The 27,047-nt window shown below is 47.0% G+C and overlaps 1 protein-coding gene across 1 annotated transcript in view; it reads left to right on the forward strand.

Annotated features, from left to right (window-relative positions):
- LOC147106123 (voltage-dependent L-type calcium channel subunit alpha-1C-like) overlaps window positions 1-27,047 on the forward strand; it is a 531,473-nt gene that overhangs the window by 331,147 nt on the left and 173,279 nt on the right. The window contains exon 22 of the mRNA XM_086008919.1: window positions 16,607-16,659. Within this exon, the coding sequence (XP_085865045.1) occupies window positions 16,607-16,659 (53 nt within the window). The remainder of the gene's footprint in view (window positions 1-16,606; window positions 16,660-27,047) is intronic.

Genomic DNA, 27,047 nt, shown 5'->3' on the forward strand with positions numbered 1-27,047 from the left:
GGAGGATTAGGATAAGATGAGTGAGGAGCAGGGGAGAGGGAACGATACTGAATTTGAGTGTGTTTTTCAAAGGGTAGGAGGCAGGAGCAGTGATAGGAGTAAGGGGATGGCAAGGATGGGAATGGGTAGTGAATGCAACGGGAGCGAGGCAGTGGGGTGAAGCATGAGTGACTGGGAAGGGGATGGAAAAGGAGCTGCTCAGGGCCACATTTTCCCTGCAATCTTTACCCCAGACTGCAGCTGTTAGTGGCTTCTTTCACATCACACCAGCCATCCCACCCACCACCTGAAAGGAAAGAAGGAAAAACAGAGAAAGCAGCAAAAAGAGTTAGAAAGAGAAGGGAAGGAGAGAGACAAAAGCAGAAGAGAGAGCGAGAGAGAGAATAACACAAAGACAACAGACCCATGTAAGAAAATTGCAGGGCTATGGGGAAAGAGGAAGGGAGTGGGACTAATTGGAAACTTTTCACAGGCTTAATGGGCTGAATAGCCGCCTCCTGTGCTGTAAGACTCTATGGGCTGGATTTTGTCAGGGCCGAGGAGGCGGGTTTGAAGGCGGGTCAGGTGGAAAAGTTGCAAAAATTGGCGTCGGGCTGCGATCCCGCCTCCACCTGCCTCTGCACAACTTTCCCAAATGTGGGCTGCAGACTCCGTTTCGGTCCCGCCTCCAAGTGACGGGATAGGCCCTTAAGGCACTTAACAACCACTTAAGTACCTCTAGTGCCATTCTGAGAGGCCATTCCTGCGTGCTGCACGTCTCCCATGGAACACGCCAGCTAATCCTGTCGGGTTCACAAGTGGCTGGCTTAATAACAGCTGCAGCTCCACCATAAAAATGGCATTTCCCACAATGATCATTTGCAGGCGGGAGAACTTTCTTTTCTCAGCTCTTGGAGAACTTTTTGCAGGTCTACTGATTTTGGAAGTGCTGAAGCTAAGATCCATCACCACTGTGACCTCCTGGGATACCCCTCTGCCCACCTTGACTGAGCGCTTCCTCAACTGAGGTATATACCTGCAGCATGGGAACCATTTATTTCCTTTCGTCCTGGACCTCAGATTCAGGCAGCAGCAGAACCCGGAACAACAGCAGGAGCACCAACCTGCTGCTCACCCACCTGAAGCTGCACAGGCCAGAAGGCGCCAGCGCAGGGAAGGACGTTGCCGCAGGAGATACCCTAAAACAGGGTTTACCGACAGAGGATGAGCTGCCTCAACATGACTGAGCAGCAGTGTCAAAGGAGGCTCAGGCTTTCGCAAGAGGTAGTTGTAGTGTATGTAACCGTCTACCTTTTAAGAGACTATTGTATGTAACCGTTCACCTTTAAGAGAACTATTTTAGGTGTGGCACTACTTGTTTGGCTTCTGTATACGGTAATACCGACGGTGACCACACCGGTATATAAGTGCTGTGGCATGATTTATAGGGCAGATTCGCCCTGACCTTCGAATAGTAAAGTCCTGTTGTATGTTACTCCTGAAGTCTGTCGTAATTAACTGCACAACCCACAGACTTTACAGTGGCGACGAGTCCGATCGTACCCTGCGGCAACAATATTTTCAAAGCAACGAAAGAGCGTCGAAAAGAGGCAACCGCCCTCGTCATTCGGCTGGGAGAAAACTCAATGCTGCAGCAATAGAAAGGAGGAAGACTTTAGCGACAAAAACTTCCATCAGCAACAGGCACTGACTGTCCCTTCTGCCACGGTGACTGTGAGTAAGGGAAAGTGAAAAGAATAGCTGGAGGATAAGGGCTGGGCACTCGACCACGGTCGAGGGGGAAAAGGAGCCGGACAAAAAAGTCGGGTCCAACGGCGTCGTGAGAGACCGCGACCGGCGGGAAAAGCCGGGCAGTGACCGAAGCGCTGCGACCGGGAGCGTAGGCGCGGGAAGAGAGAAACTCAGCCGCAGCCGGGGAGAGAAGCACCGGACTGCGAGAGGGCTGGGAGGCGCGATTGGGGTCCGAGCGAGCGGGAGAGGCAGAGCCGACCAAGAGAGACTGCGCGCGAGCCAGTCCAGCGGCTGAACTGTCCTCCGTCAACGGGGTGTAACCAGCGCCGGTAGAGCCGAGCGAGCGGGAGAGAGGCAGAGCCGAGCAAGGGGAACTGTGCGAGAGCCAGTCCAGCGGCTGAACTGTCCTCCGTCAACGGGGTGTACCCAGCACCGGTAGAGCCGAGCGAGCGGGAGAGAGACAGAGCCGAGCAAGGGGAACTGTGCGAGAGCCAGCCCAGCGGCTGAACCTGTTCGCCGTCAACGGGGTACCCAGAGCCGGTCGCCCTGCCATAAAAAAATAGGGAAAGCCTTGAAGCCGACGCGCAGGCTGTGAACCTGAAAGCCAGCGGCCGTCGCCCGTGGGGGAAAGTGTACCCCTCCCACCAGGGAAGAAACGCGGGAAGCCGCCATTAGGCGGGGAAGAAGACAGAAGCGGGAAACCGCCATTTTCGCGGGAAAACCGCCATCTTAGGAAAAAAAAAGAAATAATTTAAAGAAATACTTGTGTTGTTCCCAAAGAGAGGAAGATGCCTAAGTGTGGTAACATCAATGATTTTAGTTCGGAGATAGAAGACTGGGCCACGTACGTGGAACGCATTGAGATCTATTGTGAGGCCAACAAAATAGAAGAAGACGACAAAGCTATAACCTTGCTAAACTCGATGGGCGCAAAGACATACGGGCTCTTGAAGCATCTACTATCACCAGCTAAACCGGCGGATCAGACTTTTTCGATGAGATAGTGGCTGTTCTGAAGGATCACTTGAACCCCACACCGTTGATGTTGGCTGAACGATTCAAATTCTATGCGAGAACGCAACGGAAAGACGAAAGCAACGCAGAATACTTGGTCGAACTGCGTAGACTAGCGAAATACTGCCAGTTTGAAGGGAATCTGACAGAGGCATTGCGAGACAAGTTCGTATGCGGACTGTCCAAAGAAGGGACGCAAAAGCGACTACTCGAAGAGAACGACCTTACACTTGACAGGGCTGTCCTTATAGCAGCATCGCACGAAGCCGCAGCGAAAGGAACTGCGGAAATGCAGCTAAAGGCAGCGGCACTCGGTGTGGACCAAATTACCTCGAGTATAACAAAATGCTATCGCTGTGGGAAGACAACACACGATCAGAACCAATGCTGGTTTAAGAACCAGGAATGTAGGAAATGTGGCAAACTGGGTCACATCGCTAAGGTATGCCGGTCAGGGAAGAAGACCAACAACCAAAGGAAGCCATCACAGGAAAAGTACAACAAGGTACACAAGGTGGCTGAGAAGAGTTCAGACGAACAGAATTCAGACTCAGACCCAAACGGCCAGGAGCTGGGTAGTCTGAGAATTCATAATGTGAGTAAGGAAGCTGACCTACAAACTATCTGGGTCATGCTAAAAATAGCTGGAGTCCAAGTGAAAATGGAGTTGGACACTGGATCAGCTGTATCAGTCATAAATCGAAGGGATTACCACAGGCTATTCTCACATATACCCTTAAGAGATACCAAGTTCGTATTGCAGACATACACGGGGCATAAAGTATACCCCATGGGAAAGATAAGAGTCAAGGTGAGAGATAGGGGTAAAGAACACCCAAGAATGAACTTATACGTACTACCTGAGGGAGGACCACCACTTCTAGGACGGGAGTGGATCAAGAAAATAGACATGGAATGGCACTACCTACAAGCAATGACGAGTGAGGACTCGGTGCAGACAAGCAGCTCAGACTCTGAGCCGGAAGACGATAAGTCCAGCCCAAGTATGAAAAACAAGGTTAACATGAACTCACTGACTAAGGTTGGAAAAACGATGGCGTGTATAAAGACAGAGAATTCTGAGTCTGTTCAAGTTACAGACATATGCATTACGGAGGAACACCGGGCTCGAACTCAACGTTATCTCAAAGTACGACAACAATTAGAACAATTGAGTTACCGTCTCGTACAAGAGATGAAAACAATGAAAAAGTTCTATGACACCGAATGGGAGAGTCTGGAAAGACAACAGAACCAAATCAGCAGTAACCAGCTATGTCGAGCAGAGAAGGAGTGCAATGGTCTACAGGAGAAGGTGCAATATCTCTCAGCCCAGAATAAGGGACTACTCACTCAGTTAAATGAAAGTAAAGGGAAAATGGCTGAGATAGACTGCAAGAATAAAGAAGATTTGATGGCAGTGAGACTTCGAGAGGCAGATAGCATAGCAGCCTTGGCTGAACTCCAACAGGAAATTGCGAAAGAAGCAAATGAAGAGGAATCTTCAGGAAGCCAGGATTTTATTCCAGTTCTTCTCTACGACTCCTTACAAGCAGAGTGTGAGAAGTTGAAAGAACAGTATGAACAGGCCCAGGCTATAATTCTGGAGGGGGTTAACTCGGCAACCTCCGAAAAGCTAGTTTCAGTAGAAGCATATGAGCAACTAAAGGTTGAACATGAGCAAGAAGTCCAAAGGCTGCAGGAAATTCTTGATGAGCTCAAGGCCAAGACAGACTCATCGGTAGAAGTTCCATCCATAGATGAGAAATTAGAGGTGAAAGACATGGCAGAACATGAAAGACAAGATGTCCAAGAACTCTCAAAAATATTGAAGGAAACCCAAGACAAATATGAGGCGGCAATGACCGAGGTTCAACAACTTGAAGAACAGATTCAACTGGGAATCCTTTCAGTGGAAGAAAAGGAAACTGTAAGAAACACAGAGACTGTAAGAATGGCCCCTGAACATGAGCTAGAGAGCATCAAGGCGCAACTTCTCCGAGCGCTGAAAGCCAAAGTACAAGAGGAAAAAAAGGTGGATGAAATGGAGAAGACTCTGATCCACAGTGTTCCCGTGGAAGAGTTAACGGTCAGCCAACTCCTTCATATGCTGAGGGACAAGACTCTGCAATGGGAACAATCTGAACACGAGCTTCAATCTTCAAAGGGAAGGAGTTCGGAGCTCTCAAAAGTTATGGAAATAGCTGAGGTTGCAACACAGATTTTACTGGGATGCCAAAAGTACGCTGAATCACGTCTATGTGAACAACAGAATGTTGAAACAGCTGCTCCAGTAGAAGGATTGAATAGCCCGATCAATCAATCCCCGATGGAAGGGGAAGTATTGAAATCACAAATGAGGTCCTTAGTGAAGGATTTGCAGGAAACCCAGGAAGAGCGGGATGACTATGAACGCATGAAGAAGTCCCTTCAGGAAAGATGTCTAGGGAGGGAACAACAGTCGGCTAACGTCCAGTTGGGTAAGGAAGAAGTAGCAGGCCCTCTCGCTAGACTAGCTCAGGACGACACCGAATATTACCATGACCTGTTGAGTGACACGGAATATTACGAGGACTTGGTCTGCCCAGCTTGTGATGAAAACTCCCAAAGTGCAGAAATCAGGATGAAGCACTTAAAGTCTAAGGAACATAGGGAGATGGTGGCGCTACAGCTGGCAGCTGAGAAGGGAGCCCCGAGAGTCTCCAAGAAGCAGAAAAGAAAAAGACGAAGCCGAAGATGATAACCATCTAAATCATTATCACTTCTAATGGGAAAGTAGGGAAAAATTACTAAGGCAGTCCAGCTGTTTGTAAAAGTCAGCACTGCTGGTTCAGCAGGACGGAAGTTCAAGCTGTTACGTCAAGGGAAAGACTATTGGATGAGTCACTCTAGCAATGTGAACCGGCTACACCACAGAGATGTTGTTCGGACCGAGTCAAGACCAGAGACTGAACCTGTGAACTGTTCCCACAGAGACTGAACCTGTGAACTGTTTTCCGCAGAGACTATATCTGTAAATTGTTTTACATGAAGTTGAATATATGTTATGTTTAATGGGGAATACGTATGTTGTAAGCTAAAAAGGGAGGATTGTAGTGTATGTAACCGTCTGTAAAGTCTGTGGGTTGTGCAGTTAATTACGACACAGACTTCAGGAGTAACATACAACAGGACTTTACTATTCGAAGGTCAGGGCGAATCTGCCCTATAAATCATGCCACAGCACTTATATACCGGTGTGGTCACCGTCGGTATTACCGTATACAGAAGCCAAACAAGTAGTGCCACACCTAAAATAGTTCTCTTAAAGGTGAACGGTTACATACACTACACCGTCTACCTTTAAGAGACTATTGTATGTAACCGTTCACCTTTAAGAGAACTATTTTAGGTGTGGCACTACTTGTTTGGCTTCTGTATACGGTAATACCGACGGTGACCACACCGGTATATAAGTGCTGTGGCATGATTTATAGGGCAGATTCCCCCTCACCTGCGAATAGTGAAGTCCTGTTGTATGTTACTCCTGAAGTCTGTGTCGTAATTAACTGCACAACCCACAGACTTTACAGTAGTGGGTGACATCTGCGCAATGCTGCAGCAAGACCTGGAGCCCAGAGGAGCGGGTGGACACCCCTTACCAGCGGCCGTCATAGTCACCACCGCACTCAACTTTTTTGCTTCAGGCTCATTCCAGGGATCAACAGCAGACATCAGCGGCATCTCCCAGTCGGCCGCACACACTTGCATCACACAGGTAACCGATGCCCTCTTTGCCAACGTGCACAATTACATCAACTTCTCCAAGGATCAAGCAAGTGTAACCGTGCGTGCGGTTGGATTTGCTAATCTGGCAGGCTTTCCAAGGGTGCACGGCGTCGTAGACTGCATACATGTGGCCCTTAAGGCACCTCATCACAAGCCAGGTATTTTTGTCAACTGTACGGAGTTCCACTCCCTCAACGTGCAGCTGGTGTGTAACCACAATAAGGAAATTTTGCATGTTTACACCAAGTACCCTGGCAGTTGCTATGACTCCTTCATCCTGCGGCAGTCTAGTGTGCCTCTGATCTTCAGTCCGCCAGACCAACTTTGCGGATGGCTACTTGGAGACGAGGGCTATCCCCTGAAGATGTGGCTAATGACGCCGTTCAGGAGGCCGTCGAACGAAGCTGAGGAGCGCTACAACTCCAGCCACATTTCCACCAGATCCATTATTGAGCAAACCATCGGCTTGCTGAAGATGCGATTCAAATGCCTTGATAGATCAGGTGGAGCCCTGCAGTATTCAGCAGCCAGGGTCTCCAGAATCGTCGTGGTCTGCTGTGCACTTCACAACATGGCACAGCATCGTGGCTTGCAGCTGCCTGAGGTACAAGTGGCTCATCACAGCCTCCTCAGATGAGGAGGAGGAGGAGAGCGAGAATAGCTTGCGGAGGCGCATCAACCAGCGCCAGCAGCACGCGTGAACATTGCTGCAAGGGATGCTTTCATCTTGGCCAGATTTGCTTAGGCTGCCCAATCAAACACATTTGGCTCGCACCTTCTTACCGCACCATCGACAATGGACAAGAACCTACGGCTTCCTATTACTCTGACCACCATACTGACAATTCCAAGTTGCCCTGAGCCATCAATGTGGAAGTCCCATCTGTGAAATGAGACAGCCCACAACTTCAACAGTTTGCATTCAAATCATTTTATAATATTCAGTCAAGGATGGCATTTCACAATTAAACACAACAGAACACCAAAGTGACTACCCTTGTGGCTACTTGAGCTTTATCTTCCTCTTACGCGTGCTCCTACGTGCTGCTTCCCCTGTGGCTTCAGCAGATGTGGAGGCCCCTTGCTCACTTTTATGCTGCTCCTGCCTCGACACCTTTGGCAGGCGTCCTCTGGGGTTGCTGTCCCTGTCTCCATCATCTGCTGATGCTCACTTTGTGAGCTGTGATACACCAGGTGACAACACTACACTATGTCCCGAAGGTCCCACGGAGGTGTGAGTGTCTGCTCTGGTGCTGGGTGCGCTTAATTCTGCTGATGCTGCGCCCTCAGAGGTTGCAGCTTCCTCTGAGGAGTCTTATGGCTCAGGCTGTTCCTCCTGCACAGTGGGGAGGGAGGCTGTCGATGGTCCTGTGGGGGAGTAAAGGAAAGAGTTCGATATGTAAGATAAACGTTGCATGCACATGGAATTATGCAGATCATGATAAGTAAATCTGTTAGAACATCAGAATCAATATCAGTCACTCATGCAATGTCAATGAGAGAGATGGAAAAACTATTCTGTCACCAGCTTGTTCTGATGTGCCCGTCTGTCTGTCCCCCACTTGCGCATCCTCCTCGACTCCCACGATCTCGAGGGACGCCTCCTCTGCGCTGGTGAGCTGGGCTATTGAGGGTGGTCCTCCTGTCTTCGTCCTTTCCCTCTTAGTGTGGGCTCTCTTTTCCTGCAATGAGGGACACAAGTGGAGTTTGAGTGAGAATGATGGAGTGAGTGTAGAGAGTGCATAGAATAGATGCTTAGAAGGACACAAAGATGGAGTGAGGTCCCAAAACCAAGGGCCCTCCCTGTGTGTTGTAAGTTGTTGTCATAGCATAACAGTGATAGGGAGTGTGAGGGCAGCATAGTCGAATAGTTAAGTGAATGTGTACATAGAGAGAGAGGGAATGGTTAAGGGTGCATGGATGTAAGGGTCAAGTGGGATGTGGAGGAGGAGGCTGACAATGCAGAGTGCTGGTGATGAGAGGCAATGGGGAACAGATTGAGGATCATGGTGATGTCATACTCACTTTTCCTGTGCAGAGAAGGTCATTAAACCTCTTTCTGCACTGCAGCCAGGTTCTGCTGCACATTGAGATGGCACTCACCTCCTGATCCACTTGCAGCCACACAGCTTTGGTCTGCTGGGGAGGTTTTTTCCTCCCAGAGGAAGGAAACAACAACTCTTTCTGAGCTCTGGCTCCCTCCACCAGAGCTTGGAGGGAGTCCTCATCAAAGCAGGGTGCGGACTTGGACCTTGAGCTTGACATCTCTGCACCACAAATCTCTCAGAACAATCCCAAATAAAAGTTTGGAAGGCAGAAAATGAACCAAGGCTGCTTGCAGGCCTTAAATGCAGCTGGAAAAATTACATCATCAGAGGTTGGTTTCAGGACCAAAAGACTCATTGGGCCAGGGGTTCCCACACGCTGGGAATCAAGTGACCAATTAGGGCAAAATCGCTAAATTATCCCGCCTCACATTGGAGGTGGGGGCGGGTCCCGCCGACCACCTGACCCGCCCCCATGACAAAATCCAGCCCTATGATTCTATAAGAAAGAGACCATATTCTCTGGTCTACCATGTGCAATGCCACAGGCAATCAACTGATATTAATAAACAGTACAGCTCAAAAATTCCTTAAACTGGTCAACCGCTATTTGTTAGACATGCCCTTGCCCATTTAATCTCCATGATATTTTGCATAGCAAGTTGCTGGAAGTGTGAGATGGAAATGGCACTGCGCCCTCTACAGGGCATCTGGGGTCTGAGTGAACAGGGTGTATCTCTGAACAACAACAGAAAATGCTGGAAAAACTCAGCAAGTCAGGCAACATCCGTGGAGAGAAATTTGAGTTGACGTTTCGGGTTTGACCCTTCTTCAAAACTGGAGAGAAAAGGAACTGGATCGAAGGCAGGGCTGCGATCGGACAAAAGAATAAAAGAACCAAAAGAAGTAAAAGAGATTAGAAGCTAGACGAGATGGTAATAGGCTGTGATTAGGTGTAAAGTGTACTGGCAGGGCAAAAGATAGCTGCCAGGTGTGAGAGAGAAACAAAAGGAAAGGGGGGGGGGAAAGGAAAGGAGTGGAAAAATATAAGTGAAAATGAAATAGGGGCCGAGGTTATGATCTGAAATTGTTGAACTCGATATTGAGACCGGAAGGCTGCAGACTGCCTAATCGGAAGATGAGGTGCTGTTCCTCGAGTTTACGTTGAGCTTCCGTGGAACAGTACAAGAGGCCAAGGACGGTGAGGTCCGAGTGGGAATGGAGCGGTGAATTGAAATGACAGGCGACCGGAAGCTCGGGGTCACCCTTACGGACTGAACGGAGGTGTTCCGCAAAGCGGTCTGTTCCACGGAAGCTCAACGTAAACTCGAGGAACAGCACCTCATCTTCCGATTAGGCAGTCTGCAGCCTTCCGGTCTCAATATCGAGTTCAACAATTTCAGATCATAACCTCGGCCCCTATTTCATTTTCACTTATATTTTTCCACTCCTTTCCTTTTCCCCCCCCCCCTTTCCTTTTGTTTCTCTCTCACACCTGGCAGCTATCTTTTGCCCTGCCAGTACACTTTACACCTAATCACAGCCTATTACCATCTCGTCTAGCTTCTAATCTCTTTTACTTCTTTTGGTTCTTTTATTCTTTTGTCCGATCGCAGCCCTGCCTTCGATCCAGTTCCTTTTCTCTCCAGTTTTGAAGAAGGGTCAAACCCGAAACGTCAACTCAAATTTCTCTCCACGGATGTTGCCTGACTTGCTGAGTTTTTCCAGCATTTTCTGTTGTTATTTCGGATTTCCAACATCTGCAGTATTTTGCTATCGTATCTCTGAACAACTGTGTATCCCCTTAACCAATCAGATTGAAGGATTATGAAATGAACAGCACATGGCCTGAACAAGGAAGTGTAAGTTAGAGTGGGTGAATTCTATGTCAAATCAGGAACAGAAAGAGAAATAGAGGGGTAGAATGATTAGATTAAGAGAGAGAAAAAAGACAAAAAAAATAAAAATTATGGCCTAGAAATTCAGTTGTTTGCGCCAGCCGCTAGCGCCTTAGGAGGAGGAGAAGTGGGGTGCTAAGCGGCTAGCGCCCGGGCGCAGTGCGATCTGCGCCTCTCGCGAACTTCAGTTAAGATTTAGTGGCGGCGCAAAACTTTTGCACGCGCTCAGCTGCGCGCGCAGATCCTGACGTCATTTCATGCTGCAACGCCCTTTGTGCGCCCCGAACAGGAAATTCAGTGGCGCCGGCCTATTGTGCGCCTGGCGCCCCTAGCGACTGGTAGAGGGGAATGGTTCCTAGTTGCTGCGGGGCGCGGGGGGCGCTAATTAAAGGGGACTCCTCCTGCAGTATAAATGGCATCCATTTTGCACCACTCCTTCTTTGTGAGAGACGGATCTTTGGAGAGAGAGACAAAGGTAGAGAGCTTTCTGGTTTGGCTCAACACTCGCACAGGTACTTGTGGCTTCAGGCCACAGCTTTGCACTTGTCTTTAACTTCAGTGTCATAGCATTGATTGGAAACATATAATGAGGGCTGCAATGGGTGGAAACATTGGGCTTCTCCATTGCATTCAAAGGGCTCAGAGACGCCGTCAGAGAGTGCCAGTCATGGCCAGACGGAGAAGGGGCAACAGGCGTCGGCAAAGGAGGCCTTACCCACCCAGGGTATACCGCCAGCTGTTCTCATATCTGAACATGTCTGAGGAGCAGTGTGTTCGGAGGCTGCGATTCAGAAGGGCGGTGGTTACTGAGATCTGCCACCTGCTTTGCGGAGATCTGCAGCCACAGCTGAGGAGCAGGACGTCTCGGTCGGTGGCAGTGAAGGTGATGGTGGCTCTCAACTTCTATGCCACCGGCTCCTTCCAATCCGCTACTGGGGACATTTCCAACATCTCCCAGTTTGCGGTACATTGCTGCATCCGCCAGGTGACCAATGCCCTTTTCAGAAGGAGACGTCAGTTCATCTCCTTCCCCATGACCGTTGACAAGCAGCAAGAGCGTGCAATGGGCTTTGCAGCATTAGCGGGCTTCCCCATGGTGCAGGGCGCCATTGACTGTACGCATGTGGCTTTGCGGGCACCTCTAGAGAATGCCGAGGATTACCGCAACCGGAAGGGCTACCATTCGCTCAACGTGCAGTTGGTGTGTGACCACAGGCAGCTCATCCTAGCTGTCAATGCCCGCTTTCCAGGCAGCAGCCACGATGCCTTCATCCTGCGCCAGACTTCTGTGGCAGACATGTTCAAGGCCCAGCCTCACCCACGAGGATGGCTTCTCAGGGACAAAGGCTATCCTTTGTGCACCTGGCTGATGACCCCGCTCCGTGCGCGCAGCACCCCTGCTGAAGAGGGATACAATGACAGCCATTGAGCAAACAATCGGCGTGCTGAAGCAACGGTTCCGCTGTCTGGATCGTTCCGGGGGAGCCCTACAGTACTCGCCTGAGCAAGTCTCCCATTTCCTTGTCGTGTGCTGCATGCTGCACAACCTGGCTATCCGCAGGACTCAGCCACTGCCAGCAGACATTGGAGGACCACCGGAGGAGGAGGACCAGCACAGGAGGGAGGCAGAAAGTGCAAGGGCCGCCCGTCGGTGGCTTATTGCAAGTCGGTTCTAGGCCCCCTCTCAGGGAGTGGCTTGTGCCAATGGCAGAAGATGAATGTAGCCACTCCACAAGTCCTCAGCCGAGCAAGGCAACCAGGACTTCCAAAAGAAAGCATGGACAGTGCGATTTAAGAATTTTTTTTACTGTGATACCTCTGTGCCCTTCCCACATGACAAACTAATGGAGAGAAACCCCCCCCAAAAACACAAATACACCAGTCTCGGCCTTTACAAGTAAAACAAATATACCAGTCTCGGCCTTTAAATATGAAACAAATACACCAGTCTCGGCTTTTATAAGTAAAATAAAACATTTGGCCACACCTTCTACTTTTTCCCCTGCGAGGGTGATGCGTTTCGCATCCGTGACTGGCCCCTACCCGCCCTGCAGCTCCTCCTCAATGGGACCCCAGTGGCTGCAGGAAGGCTGGGGGATGGCTGCTGAGGGTCAGATGATGAGACGGCAGATGCCCTTGGGGGTCGGCCTGGACCAGCTCTGGGACTGGAGGGGCCGGCTGCTGACTGCTCCAACTCTGCTTGGGCGGCAGCAGTCTGTCCAACAGCTGGTGGCAGCTGCAATGGAGGAGTGACCGTGTTGGCTGCAGGAATGCTGCCAACCTGACAGATCACAGGCACTCCCTGGTCGGCTGATACATTGGCACGCGCACGGGCCAGCACTGCAGCATGCGCAGCAATCTGCTGAGGCACAGACTGCTGGTCTGCTGCGGCACAGCAAGTGCCCCGGCGATGCCTGGCCGATCCAACGAGTGTGGCAGCAGTTAGTGCCCGTGTGGCCCTGGTCTGTGTCTGCATGACAGCAGCCAGTGAATGCACGGCACGACTGAGCACTTGGCTAGAAGCCGCCTGTGAAGCAGCGAAGTCCTGCTGACTCCTGGCCTGTGCTGCACTGAATTGTTGCAGACTCCTGGCCTGTGCTGCCCCGAATTCCTGCACACTCCTTGCCAGTGACTCTATGGAGTCGGGCATCCTTGCCACTGCAGCCATGAGCTCAGTGTGCCTGCGTTCAGCCTGGGCGCCCATTTCCGCTAGGAGCCACACCTCCTCTGCGCTCACCCTAGCAGGACTGGAGGCCGCACTCACCCTCCAGGGAGAAGGCCGCCGAGCTTCCCCACCGCTCTCGCGTTGCTGCAGCCCGCTGGTCCCCGGAGCTTCACTATCCTCCGACCCTTCCCCCCTGCTCCCCTCCAGGGAAGACGTGTCACCATCATGGCCATAGGCTGCCTCGGCTGAGGGTGTCCCTGATGGGCTGGCTTCCTCTTCCTCCTCCTCTATATCTGACTCGGACACAGTGCCAGCTTGAGGGGCCGCCTCCTAACCTGGCGAGTCACCATCTGAAAGCAGGGAGGCACAAGAGTTGCTTTAGAGTGAGGACAGGGCGGCAGCGAGGGAGGTATGAGTGCTGCTGTGCACTGCATTGGTTCGATAGTGGCAAAGGATGCTGGTGTGAGGCGCAAGTGGAAAGGGAGAGGTCAAAAAGGTGATGACCTTACCATTGGTGCCCAGAACAGGGTCAGCATCTCCAGTGGTGACGGGGCCACTCAGCCGGCCTGCCATGATCCGCTCCACTCGCTGCTCGAGGTCGCTCAGCTGTTTCAGGTCAGGACGGCCTCCCCCGGTCTGTCGCTGCTGTCTTCTGTTATGTGCCAGCTTGGCCTGCAAGAGAAAGGACCGCCTCTAAGTACAGTGTCGAGCCCTGATCTTGCCCGCACTGCCTTCCATGGTCGAATAGCCCTGACTGTGTCTAAAGTCCTGATTGTGCAAGTGCTTTTCATGACAGTCCCATAGCTGCTGGATGAGGGCTGGCCATTAGGGCTTTCAGACCTGTTTGGCCATAAAGTGAGGTGCACATGCAGGGATGAGGAGGATACTGGAAAGGGTACTCACCCTGACAACCCGAGTGAGGTCGTTGAATTTTTTCCGGCACTGGGTTGGTGTCCTGCCAACCACGCTGTTGGACGTGACCCGGTTTGCCACATCCCTCCATGCTTTCCGATATTCGGCGGGCAGCGGCCTCCTGCCATCCTCAGGGAAGAGGATATGGCACCTGCGGTCCACTGCGCCAACCAGCAGCCTCAGGTCACCCTCACCGAAGCGCTGCGCTCTCTCCCTGGCCTTCTCCATTCTCCTGGGCGTGGAGCTGTTCCAGAAGCAGTGTTCAGGCCTTGCCTTAGGGGTGCAGGGCGTGGCAGCCAAGCAATGCCACCCTCCCCCTTTATGTGCTGACCGACGCCTGACTGTCTGCCCTCAATGAGCACCTCGCCGCACCTGCGCTGCGCCCGCCTTCGGTGTTTGCGCCCCGGATCGCCGGCTTAGCGCCTAATGATAGTCGTGCATCGCCTGCTTTAGCGCAGCAGCAACCTCTTGGGGCGATGCAACTGAATATCGGCGAAGGTGGCGCTAAGTTGCGCTGGGCAGAAAAGTTAGCGAACGCCATGCTGTAGCACCCCAAACGTGGCTATACTGAATTTCTAGGCCATATGTTTTAAAAATCTCCAACAACAATTAAAACCTGAAGGAATGAGTCCCCACACTTATAATAGTTCATTTTAGCTGGAAAAAAAATTCCAGGTGAACAGCATTTATAAAGGAACACAACAGAGGGATGGGAGAGGAAAAAACACACACATACGAGAGAGAGGAAGTAGACAGACTTGTAAAATGCATAAATGGAAAACAGGATATGGTTAAATGAATGAAGTGATATTAACATGAGATGACAGGAAGAAGCATAAATAAAGGAAATTAAAGACATTTGACCGACACAGGGAATGTTCAAATAGCTGAGGTGGTGTTGTGAAGGTGTGTGTGACAGGTCTGACACGGAAACAGGAAAAGCTGGCAAAATAGAACAGAATCCAGCAACCCAGGAAAGAAAACACAGATCAACAGCAAATGTGCAGATTGCCCCACCAGCACAGTTCCCCAACCCAAGCACCAACCCTTTCTCCCCTCCGCCTTGAAATGCAAACACATCCATCATGCATTGCCAGTTTCTCCTGCCGTAAAGAAAGTGGGCACTAAAGTTAAGGTCTGAAGTTGCTAAAGTCAATATTAAGACCAGAAAGATGAGGTGCCATTCTCCGAGCTTGTATTGAGCTTCATTGGAATAGTGTAAAAAGCCAAAGATAGAGAGGTCAGAGTGCGTGTTGAATGAGAAATTGAAGTGGTAGAGGATGGTGAACTTGGGGTCACACATGCAGACAGAATCTTGCGAGATGCCAGTAGCTAACTTGTGACTAATAGGTTGATTCATTGAGGTACTTGTTATTGAAGTAGGCAATAAAATTCTCTCTCTATGAATATAAGAACATAAGAAATAGGAGCAGGAGTAGGCCATACGGCCCCTCGAGCATGCTCCACCATTCAATAAGATCATGGCTGATCTTTTTTTATTCATTGATGGGATGTGGGCGTCGCTGGCTAGGCCTGCATTTAGTGTCCATCCCTAATTGCCTTTGAGAAGATGGTGGTGAGCCGCCTTCTTGAACCGCTGCAGTCCATATGGTGTAGGTACACCCACAATGCTGTTAGGGAGTTCCAGGATTTTGGCCCAGCGACAGTGAAGGAACGGCGATACAGGTCCAAGTCAGGATGGTGTGTGGCTTGGAGGGGAACTTGTAGGTGCTGATGTTCCCATGCGTCTGCTGCCCTTGTCCTTCTAAGTGGTAGAGGTCGCGGGTTTGGAAGGTGCTGTTGAAGGAGCTTTGGCGAGTTGGTGGATGGAGTGCCAATCAAGCGGGCTGCTTTATTCTGAATGGTGTCGAGCTCCTTGAGTGTTGTTGGAGCTGCACTCATCCAGGCAAGTGGAGAGTATTCCATCACACTCCTGACTTGTGCCTTGTAGATGGTGAAAAGGCTTTGGGGAGTCAGGAGGTGAGACACTCGCCGCAGAATTCCCAGCCTCTGGCCTACTCTTGTTGCCACAGTATTTATATGGCTGGTCCAGTTCAGTTTCTGATCAATGGTAACCCCCAGGATGTTGATAGTGGGGGATTCAGCGATGGTAATGCCATTGAATGTCAAGGGGAGATGGTTAGAGTCTCGCTTGTTGGAGATGGTCATTGCCTGGCACTTGTGTGGTGCGAATGTTACTTGCCACTTGTCAGCCCAAGTCTGAATGTTGTCCAGGTCTTGCTGCATATGGACACGGACTGCGTCAGTATCTGACGAGTCCCGAATGGTGCTGAACAGTGTGCAATCATCAGCAAACATCCCCACTTCTGACCTTATGATGGAGGGAAGGTCATTGATGAAACAGCTGAAGATGGTTGGGCCTAGGACACTGCCCTGAGGAACTCCTGCAGTGATGACCTCCAACAACCACAGCCAACTTCCTTTGTGCTACTTCAACTCCACTTTCCCACCCTATCCCCATATCCCTGCTTTGTTTGGAAAGAACGTTCAATAGAAAATCTGTTCCTCTTATTCTATATCTGTATATTTATTTGTTTATGTTTTATTTAAAGGGTAAATTCTACACCTGCACAGATGGGTCCAAACAGAGGGAGTTTGAATGCAGGTAAGCTTACAGTGAACGCATGTGCTTAGCAGCAAAAGAGCCAACCAACTAGGCTTGAATACTTGCTAATGCATTAGAGGATACATTTTATGAAGCGAGGCTTCTGGCACTGAGCCTTACTCATTAGGAGTGCAAATCGGAGAATTGAGCACAGGTCATTACACTTGCTTCGCAGTATTCCTGATTGTCCAGTGATTAAAATGTGCTGTTGATCTAGGCGATATTGAAACAAAGGTGAAAGGACAAAGTATAGTGTTCTAACCAACTGTACAGTTCAGTCTCCTTGGAGTCCTCTTTTACATTTGTATGACATAACCCACTTTTTACAGTTTGACTGTGGATAAAGTAGATTGTTGCTGGCAGCAAAAACCTAGATATGTTTATATAACATTGCAGTAACTCTTAGTTTAGTACAGCACATTTTTATGGGATGGTCTTTAAAATCCAGTTTAGCTAATGTGACATTTTGTTTGACAACAAATGTACTGGTATTTAATGCCAGCTTACATGAGTGCCAGTCTGTCTGCAGTTTGTTTCTACTGAAGACATAAAAAGGGCTGCCACTCATCAAAATCATTATTTTCATCCATGTAAATCTTGGCAGTCATCAGCAGCAAAAAAGAAAAATAATAGTAACATTACAGCAAAGTTTAATTGTTAGGAGCTGGAAGGCAGGAGTAAACAAACGTATGTTAGATATTTGCCAAGTTTTATTGCGTACTTTAATGCAAGAGCTGGTTCTCTAATTAATCCTTTTGGCTTTTCTTCCAAAACATTTCATGGTATGTCTAAGACTATCTATCACCTTGTAGGGAATCACAGGCACAACCCACTGCTTAAGCACCTTGATATGTTGCTCATAGGCATTTTAAAAAGTATCCATTTAAAATAAATAGTTCAAGAGAATAGCTTTAATATTGTGGAGGGATTTTTTTCAGGGACTTGTATTGATTCAAGTTAAAATAAAACTAATTGGTCAGTGCTGAACACATTATTGAGGGAATTGACTGGGAGGAGTTTCTGCCCCCAGCGTCGTGAGATCACTGCTTTGGTACTGATGATGATCAACCCAGGTCATTTCATCAGTCTCATCATTTTTAGCTATCTGTGTGTTAATTCAAGTTCCTAGTGTATGTGGGGGTCAGTAAGTACCTCTAGGCCAGTTCCTCTAATAATGTGATCAGTTTTCACCAATATCCAAAAAGAATAAATGGTCTAAAACTTAAAAGATGTGAAAATTAATTACGATTTCCCCCCCCCCCCCCTCCCCCAAACAGTTATTCCCTTTTATCCCTGTTCTCAGAAGGCAGTAAAGTGGGGTGTGAGTAATCCTCTGATAGCTTTCTTCAGGATTGAGCCTGAGGTTAGTTACATGATCATGGTGGGCGGAGTATCACAGCTGAGCCTCAACTAGTATCCGCACAAGGACACTTACTCGCAGGGGTCACTGGATAGAAATTAGGAATGAGAGTCTTGGCTGACTTTGTTTTCTCCTTCCTTAGCTCAGCTAAGCTAAAACTGTTGCAGCCCTTCCACTGCAACTGGACTTATTCTTGACTCCTTGATTTTTAAAAAGAGTATTTGTGATGAAAACCTCATCATGCTCCAGTTCACTTGTTCTCTGTGAATGAATTTACTCAGTTACACGTCACAATGCTATGTAGGACATTTCTCAGTCACAAAGCAATCCACCCTGGGGCAGGTGAGGGGGAGAGGGAAAATAAACTTAACATTTCAAATAGTAATGTGAAAAATATTTAAAATGTTAATTGAATAATAACTATTTGGCTCTCTCTTGCTGATCAGGGAGAATCTGCTTTCTAATTCTGCACCATGGTGAAACCAGTATCATAAACCTGTGAGTCTAAATCAGTCATCTGACTATGTATGGCCATTCCAATTGTCTAAAATTTACATGAAAATTTAATATCACTGGAGAAAATTATGAAAAAGAATGACAATGAATGGAAAAGGTTAGGTAGATCTTAGTTAAAAATTAGTGCAAAGCTAATCAGAAGTGAAGGGTGCTGCGTGCACACAATTTTCTGTTGTAACCAATTATCATAATTCTGCATTGTTCGAAGTGCAGATTTGGACTTGTGCAGGGAGCACCCTAGTGGGGGTGGAACATTTTGGTATATTAAACTTAAAGGAATACAGACAATTAAAAGAAGTATCAAAGTAGGGGGTCAAAAGTCCTTGCAGCCTTAGGAAAGGCTTAAAGGCATTCCAATCCATTGACAGTTTTTGACAAGGCAGAAGTGACAGGACAGGAACCCCATTGTCTAGGTGCAGGTGATGGTGCAGCGTAGTACTTGACCCCCTGTTTGATGGCTGCTGATGTGGAGGTGGTGCTCAGTTATGTGATTGCAAAGAAGGTGGTCCAATTTGCCACAGAATAATCCCCATAGGCCAGTATTGCAGCATGCTTGTGCAGAGATTGCAGCAGGTTTGAGGCTGCATTTGACTGGTGTTGCCCCTGGCTGTCACAGTCCTATGGTGCATGTTAACTGCATCTGGCTCTCTGCTGACCTGGACACTCTGAAGACAGTTCCCCATGGACATTCCTAGATAGATGTAGCAATGCTTGCCAATACGGTTGATAACATTTTGGTGGGCATGCCCAAGCAATACCTCTGAAAGCATAAAATACTATGACTGGGATGCATCTGAAGACTTTGTTCATTTGTTCTTGGGATGTGGACAACATTGGCAAGGCAGTATTTTTATTGCTCACCTCTAGTTGTTTAAAAAAAACAATTGCAGTTCAGATTCTTGCACCAAGCTTATTTCAGCACAATGATGTAAATTTTTCTGTTCCTGCAACTGGGCACATGGGATATACTGAATTTCCAAGAAACAGTTTAGATTAATTAGGCTCCCACAGTGGTAAAAAAAAATTAAGAAAATAAACACTATTATTTAAAAGTTATTTGTAAACTTGATTTCTAGAATTTCAATCTTTTCATTTTGTCCACTTTGGGAACTAGGTGGAAGGATGCCTACTGTAAATCTATAATTATATGTAATGAATGTTCCTTATGTGCTTCTTCTTCTTTTGTTTTAATAGTTAATTACTTAATAGTTTTAACTTAGACCTTGTTTAAACACTTACAAAGATTGAAGTGAATACCTAACAGGGTTTGTAGTTCATCTTTACAAACATGTTGCCAAAAGCTTACCAATATCTCAAGGCAAGGCTAAATACTGTCAAAGGGGAATTGACATTCACCCATGAGTGTGATCAAAGTTATGAGAGCTGAAACAATCTAGGATAGAGGATTAGAAGAGACACAAAAACGTAACAATTCTGCATGCACGAACGTCAGGAAATTGTGTGCTTGATGTTCCCAGCCTAATTTAAATATTTAAAAGAAGCTTCTGCCTCATTCAGGTGATGCTTCCTGCCCTTGTTTTTGTAAAGTCTGTGGGTTGTGCAGTTAATTACGACAGACTTCAGGAGTAACATACAACAGGACTTTACTATTCAAAGGTCAGGGCGAATCTGCCCTATAAATCATGCCACAGCACTTATATACCGGTGTGGTCACCGTCGGTATTACCGTATACAGAAGCCAAACAAGTAGTGCCACACCTAAAATAGTTCTCTTAAAGGTGAACGGTTACATACAATAGTCTCTTAAAGGTAGACGGTTACATACACTACAGTTTTCCCCACTGCCAAAAATACACATGATGCATAATGTGGGCGTAGATACAGCATAATAGATCTCCGCACTGGTGCACCTAATTTACACCCAAAAATCAGGTAAAGCCAAGTCGAATATCCATGTTGTTAACTCTACGAGTAACTTCCATCCCAGGTGAGCACCTACCTAAATGCTCAGAGATATTTACCCAAATTATCTGTTCCCAATGGCCATGTGCCCAGAGTCAAAAGAATAAATGGACACCTAAATTCCTAACTGTTAATGTATGATGTAGAATATCTTTTACTCCATTTAAGATTATTTTTCTGCTTCCTTTCTGCCAACCTAGAAAAATAGCAAAAGCTGAGCAACAGTTTCAAAAAAGCTGACACAGCTCCCAAAAAAATGACCGCTCAGGAACTGCCTTGACCTGTGAAAACAAGTAGTTGCATGGCATTTGTACCGTGAACAGTAGATTATACACAACATCCCTTCATTTGTATTGGAGGGAAAAAAATTAGTACATAAAAACCTGAAGAGGAAATCCAAATGTTGAAGGCACAAAATTGGTGGAGCATTTCTAGGTGGTCCAGCGCCATGCCCTCCTCGGGAGAAAAATATAATTTGTGCATTAAAACAAATGCATTCTGATCATTTCTAATCTTAAAGAAAGGGAAAAACACAGTAACGGTTTGTATTTCCAACAGACCAATTAGACTATCTGTTACTCAAAAATTATCTCAAAAGTCACTCTTCCACATCCAACCCCACACTGCCCCAGTTCATAAAAATACTCCTCTGGATTCAGTTCACAGCAGCACCCTTCTCCCTCATCCTTCTTAATTCAACTTAACACTCTTCTCTCCCTCCATCTGGTTGAGTTAGTATTCTTCCCATTAATTTCAATGGACAGAAAATTTGGGGAGCAGGGTGAGTGGGGGCAGAAAAAAGAAAGACTTGCATTTATATAGCACCTTTCATGACCACCGGACGTCCCAAAGCACTTTACAGCCAATTAAGTCCTTTTTGAAGCGTAGTCACTGTTGTGATGTAGGAAACGTGGCAGCCAAATTTGCGCACAGCAAGCTCCCACAAGCAGCAATGTGATAATGACCAGATAATCTGTTTTCAGTGATGTTGATTGAGGGATAAATATATATAACTCCCCTGCTCTTCAAAATAGTGCCATGGGATCTTTTACATCACTCTGAGAGAGTAGACATGGCCTCGGTTTAACATCTCATCTGAAAGACAGCACCTCTGACAGTGCAGCACTCCCTCAGTACTGCACTGGAAGACCCGATTAGGCACTTTACAACCTTCCGGACTCAATATCGAGTTCAACAATTTCAGATCATAACCTCGGCCCCTATTACATTTTTACTTATATTTTTTATCCACACCTTTGTTTTGGTTTCCCCCCCCCTTTTTTTTCCCTCTCCCACATGGCAGCTGTCTCCCATTCTGCCAGTGCATTTCACACCTAATCTAGAGCTGTCTTTTGTCTCCACTAGTCCTATCACCATCTCGTCTCGTTTTGAATACCTCTTAATGTCTCTTCTCTTTTGTTCTCTCCCAGCCTGGCCTCTTAATCTATTTCATTCCCTGTGCCTCTTTAGTCTTGATAAAGGGTTTTGACCTGAAATGTTGACTCTAATTTCTCTCCACAGATGTTGCCTGGCCTGCTGAGTTTTTCCAGCATTTTCTGTTGTTGTTTCGATTTCCAGCATCTGCAGTATTTTGCTATCGTACTGATTTCTGAGACCTGCTGCTGACACACTGACGCGGCTGGAGAAAAACTAATAGTTGGCAGGGCAGGCTGTCCACAATTGCTTAACTGAGAGAACAGACAGAAAACCATCTACTGTACTTCTGGCAGAGCTACTTCTTAACCAGCCACTGGGCACTTTTTAAAAGCCACTTGGTTGACGCAGCCTCTCATTACAGTACTTCCTGTTTTTCTCTTTCCTCCCTAATGAAGAAGGCTCTGACCTCCATTCAAAGGCATTTCAAGAACCATAGGCGAACTTGGTATGAAGTAAACGACTGGAAGTGAGCCCATGTCTTGGGTAAAAATGTAATATAATCGCAACAAGTCAAAAGCTCATTTTGTAAATTCGCAGCACAATCTGAGCACGTGTACACCACATTGGGTCAGAACGGCATTGTATGTGGCTCATGTGTTGCATCTTGCGCAACGTGAATTGACAGCTTGACAATAAGTTCATAAAAATTTGCATGTGAAATCGCCGCCAGATTTTTTTATTAACTTTACGAAACAGGAAGAAATATAATTATACAGCTCCAGCCAAGGCACAGAGTGCAAGGTCAGACCAGAGAAAATTAAATCCAGTTACACTAGGCACCATTTTATCTACTAACACCCTAAACTAAACAGCACACCACTTGGCATCTTCTCCACTGTCGATTTGGAATGACATCAGGTCACTTTACTCTTTATTTTGAGCGTTTTAGTGCCAGAGTAAAATTGACATCTGCAACACTGTCATGAATTTGACAGTCGAAGCTCTACTCAAATTATACACTCTGGTCTCATACTTAAAAGGATCCCAGTTTCTGGTTTCACACTGATAAGAAGCTGGACTTGCTTCAGTGTAAACGAAGTAAGGGCTCAAAGCTAGTTAACCAGAAAAGTTAGGTTAGAAATAGCATTGGCTGAAAGAGAACAGTTGTCACTGAATTGAACTAAGACCGCGATTTTGCCATCGGAGGTGGGATCGTGGTGGGAGAGGTCATTGGCGGGTCCCGGTCCCGCTCACGGCTCCAGCTGCTCTGTGAAAAGGATTTTCCCTTGATTGGTCTTGTTAAGCCCTGCGAGGTTCCCGGCCAATTAAAAGGAAGTGGGTCTGATGACGTCATTAGATGACGCATCATCAGCCAGTTCCCTTAAAGGGACCATGTCCACAATCATTTGACAGTTATTCTGTCAGTGTTCTACAGCATTGAGGTGCTGCAAACACTGACGAGCACTGCACAAAGGCTGCACCTATGCTCCCACATGACTCCCTCCATATGCTTATGGAGGGAGTCACAGCACGCAGGGAGGTTCTCTTTTCCAAGGGCAGAAGAGACCTCCCCAGGACACCAACGCAGCCTGGTTGCACATTGCACAGGAGGACACAAGCAGGGTTGTCGTCGGGAGGACCTGGGTGCAGTGGCGCAAACCTTTCAATGATCTTAGTAGATCACGAAATGTTGCTACAAATCCACACCCAACCTCATCCTGCTGTGCCACTCATCACATCCCCATCACTCTGCCTCCCTTACAGTACTCCTGCACATCCTTACTCACACCAACTTACCTTGCACCTCCACCCATCCCTCTCTATCTACATTATCACTTCCCCATCTCAGTAGCCACCCCTCACACTCGCCCTCATCCTAGTACAATCATATCAACTAACACATAAGGGTAGGCTCTTGGGCGCTTCATGCATAGTTCATGTAAATTTTCTGTTAATGTGTTGTCAAACATTGAAATCTATATTTTCAACACTTTACCTTATTGGACAGATCTGTGCTCACCTTTGTGTCTTAGTGAGTTCCAGTGAATGTTGAGACATAGCTTCCACCCCCACCCCCCTCCCCCTCCCAATTGTGATGAGTGTGAAACGAATGGCTTGGACATTGTAGGGATGCTTTATGGTGCTGGTGTGGGATGGTGTCAACCTGGCACACCATGTGGCAGCCAGGGTGTACAGCGTCAAGTGAAGTAAATCTGGCCATGGTGATGCCATCGCTGGCCTCCCAGGCAGCAATGTTGTCGGGTGCTGATGCCCGGTGTCCTGTGCAGCATCAGGTGATTGCGGAGAAAGTTGGTATTATTGTTGGTGTGCCTGGTGATGCTGGTGTTGGGGCTGATCGTGGAGGGATTCTGAGGACCAAGTTGAGGTTTTTTCCAAGGGCACCAATGTTGCTGGAATAGATGGCAGCTGAAGTTGAGATGACAGAAACGATCTGTCAATGGTGAGAGTGCTTGCTCCAAGGAGGTGACAGTGGATAGAAAGTTTACTCCAAACACTTCCAAACTGCATAAAGCTCAAAAGTGTCTTCCAAGTCCTGAAGGCTCAAGCTTCTGACACTGGAAAGTGAACAGGTGTGAAATGGTAGCTTTCATACCACTTTTACAGCTATCACCTATTCACAACAATGGAGAATCTTAGAGAACCCGACCTACTTACCTGACATGATTTCCGAATGACGTGAACCTCGTTAAAAAAGTGGTAAAATAGAAATAGGCTAGCAAAATAGTAGTTAACGAGCGTTTAACAAGCATTTAACTATCTTAAATGCCTCCCCCTCCACTTGGTGTTGGGTCTGTTCTGAAACTGCATACGTGACACTTTGGAAACTTACATGGAGGCGGGTTTGGAGCAGGCTCCCAGCCCGCTGTCAATCATTTCGATTTTGATAGTGGACCCACCTCCAAACCCGCACCCTGAGTGCCGGCAAAATTCTGCCCAAATGTTTTTTGTTTAATAATTTATTGCATCTAGCCAAATTATAATAGATATGCAGGAGTACAGAATAAAGTAGATAAAGAATAATTATGTGTATAGATTTTACAGTTTGTGAAGTGATTGCTTTCAGTGTGGATACTGAGGTTTGCATAATGAAATGTATTAATTGAAACTGAAACAAATATGGTGCACTGCTTCATGCTTTGCCTTCAGTAAAACCACTTCATCACACTCTGAGGAATTTTGACATTTTATGATTAAGAAAGTTATGAAAGGGATCAGGCTTGGACAATGCCATGAAAAATATTTTTTTATATGAGGCATTATAAACCAGGCCAATCTAATGTATTTGCAGACAGGGTGCTGCAATTAGCCACCAGATTTCAGATCAAGGCTCACTGTAAACATTGTTAGTATAAGTTTGATTACAGTTGTACTGAATGCAATATGACATTAATACAATGTTAATGCGTCACTCAGGAACTGTTCTTAGAAATGTAAAATTTATTGCCTATCTCTAATTATTTCCTTAAATTCAGATAAATAAGAGATTCAACCTCCCCCAACCACTTGGAACATTTCAATTGCAAAATATCACTTGTAATATCTCACCCCATTTAAGAATGTTGTCAATTGTTGGAATAACAAGAACAAAGTGTAAACAATATTATCTATAACTATTTTCTCATTGAAGACCCAATGCATCTGTCTATACTTCAAAGCATAAATAGTCCTACCAACTATTTAGTTACTTATTTAAAAGCTACATATTTGCAAGAAAATTGCCAGGTCCTCTCAACCATTAGAGGCTGTATAATATATTTTGCTTCCATATTATGACTGAACTCTTAGGACGAGAAATTCAATTTCTGCTCAAAAACAGGTGCAAAGTCAGGAGGTGGCTGCTCCGCCCATCAGCTTGTGTCAGTGTGAGGTTCAAACCAGGCTCGGCCTCATTTAAATGCAGGGTGCCCAGCTGCAGGTGCAAAATGGGTGCCCAGCTGCAGTTTGCTGGTTGTGGGAGGGTGAGAAATCATCCGGCTTCTATGCTGAGCCGACTGGCAGGTCGGATCGGGGGGGCGGGAGTGGAGGTGATCCCGCGAGAAGCCTCAAATGGACCAGCCCTGTGTCGGAGTATTTTTGTGAGCCCAGAAGGAGCAGTCCTGCTCCGTGACCTTTAGCACCCACATCAGAAAATTCACCCCAGCATGCAACTATATGTCCCAGATTGAGAAATTAAGTCTGACGCATTGAAAAAAAGCACCGTTACTGGTGGGGATGGGGGGCAAAATGGGGGGAATAAAGACTTTGGTAAATGCCTTGTGATTAGCAATTTTGGCAGAACTATTAAATACTAAGGAATCTATTTTTTTTTTTAAACGGGGTACTTTCTGAATGGTGAACAGCTAAAAACAGTGGATGTCCAAAGAGACTTGGGGGTTCAGGTCCATAGATCTTTCAAATGTCCTGAACAGGTACAGAAAATAATCAGAAAGGCCAGTGGAATGCTAGCCTTTATATCTAGAGGACTAGAGTACAAGGGGGTAGAAGTTATGCTGCAGCTATACAAAACCCTGGTCAGACCACACCTGGAGTACTGAGAGCAGTTCTGGGCACCACACCATAGGAAGGATATATTGGCCTTGGAGGGAGTGCAGCGTAGGTTTACCAAAATTATACCTGGACTTCAAGGGTTAAATTACAAGGAGAGATTGTACAAATTAGGGTTGTATTCCCTAGAATTTAGATGGTAATGGGGTGATCTGACCGAAGTTTTCAGGATATTAAAGGAACCAGATAGGGTGAATAGAGAAACTACTTCCGCTGTTTGGGGTTTCTAGGACTTGGGGGCATAGGCTAAAAATTAGAGCCAGACCTTTCAGGAGTGAAATTAGGAAACACTTCTACACACAAAGGGTGGTAGAAGTTTGAAACTCTCTTCCACAAACAGCAATTGATGCTGGATCAATTGTTAATTTTAAACTGGAGATTGATAGCTTTTTGTTAACCAAAGGTATTAAGGGATATGGGCCAAAAGCGGATATCTGGAGTTAGGTCACAGATCAGCCATGATCTCATTGAATGGCGGAACAGGCTTGAGGGGCTGAATGGCCTACTCCTGTTCCTATGTTCCTAAAAAGGCTTTAATTGGAACATGCCAAAGGTGGAGGCAGAGACAAACTAAAAACAGTGCATTGCAATTTACACAAAGTTTGTTAAATAATTTACTGAAATGTATTGCTAATACTGACTGAGG

This window comes from Somniosus microcephalus, chromosome 16 (genome assembly GCF_052327205.1).
Source record: "Somniosus microcephalus isolate GS21.2 chromosome 16, FLI_Smic_1.0, whole genome shotgun sequence".
Lineage (NCBI taxonomy): Eukaryota > Metazoa > Chordata > Chondrichthyes > Squaliformes > Somniosidae > Somniosus > Somniosus microcephalus.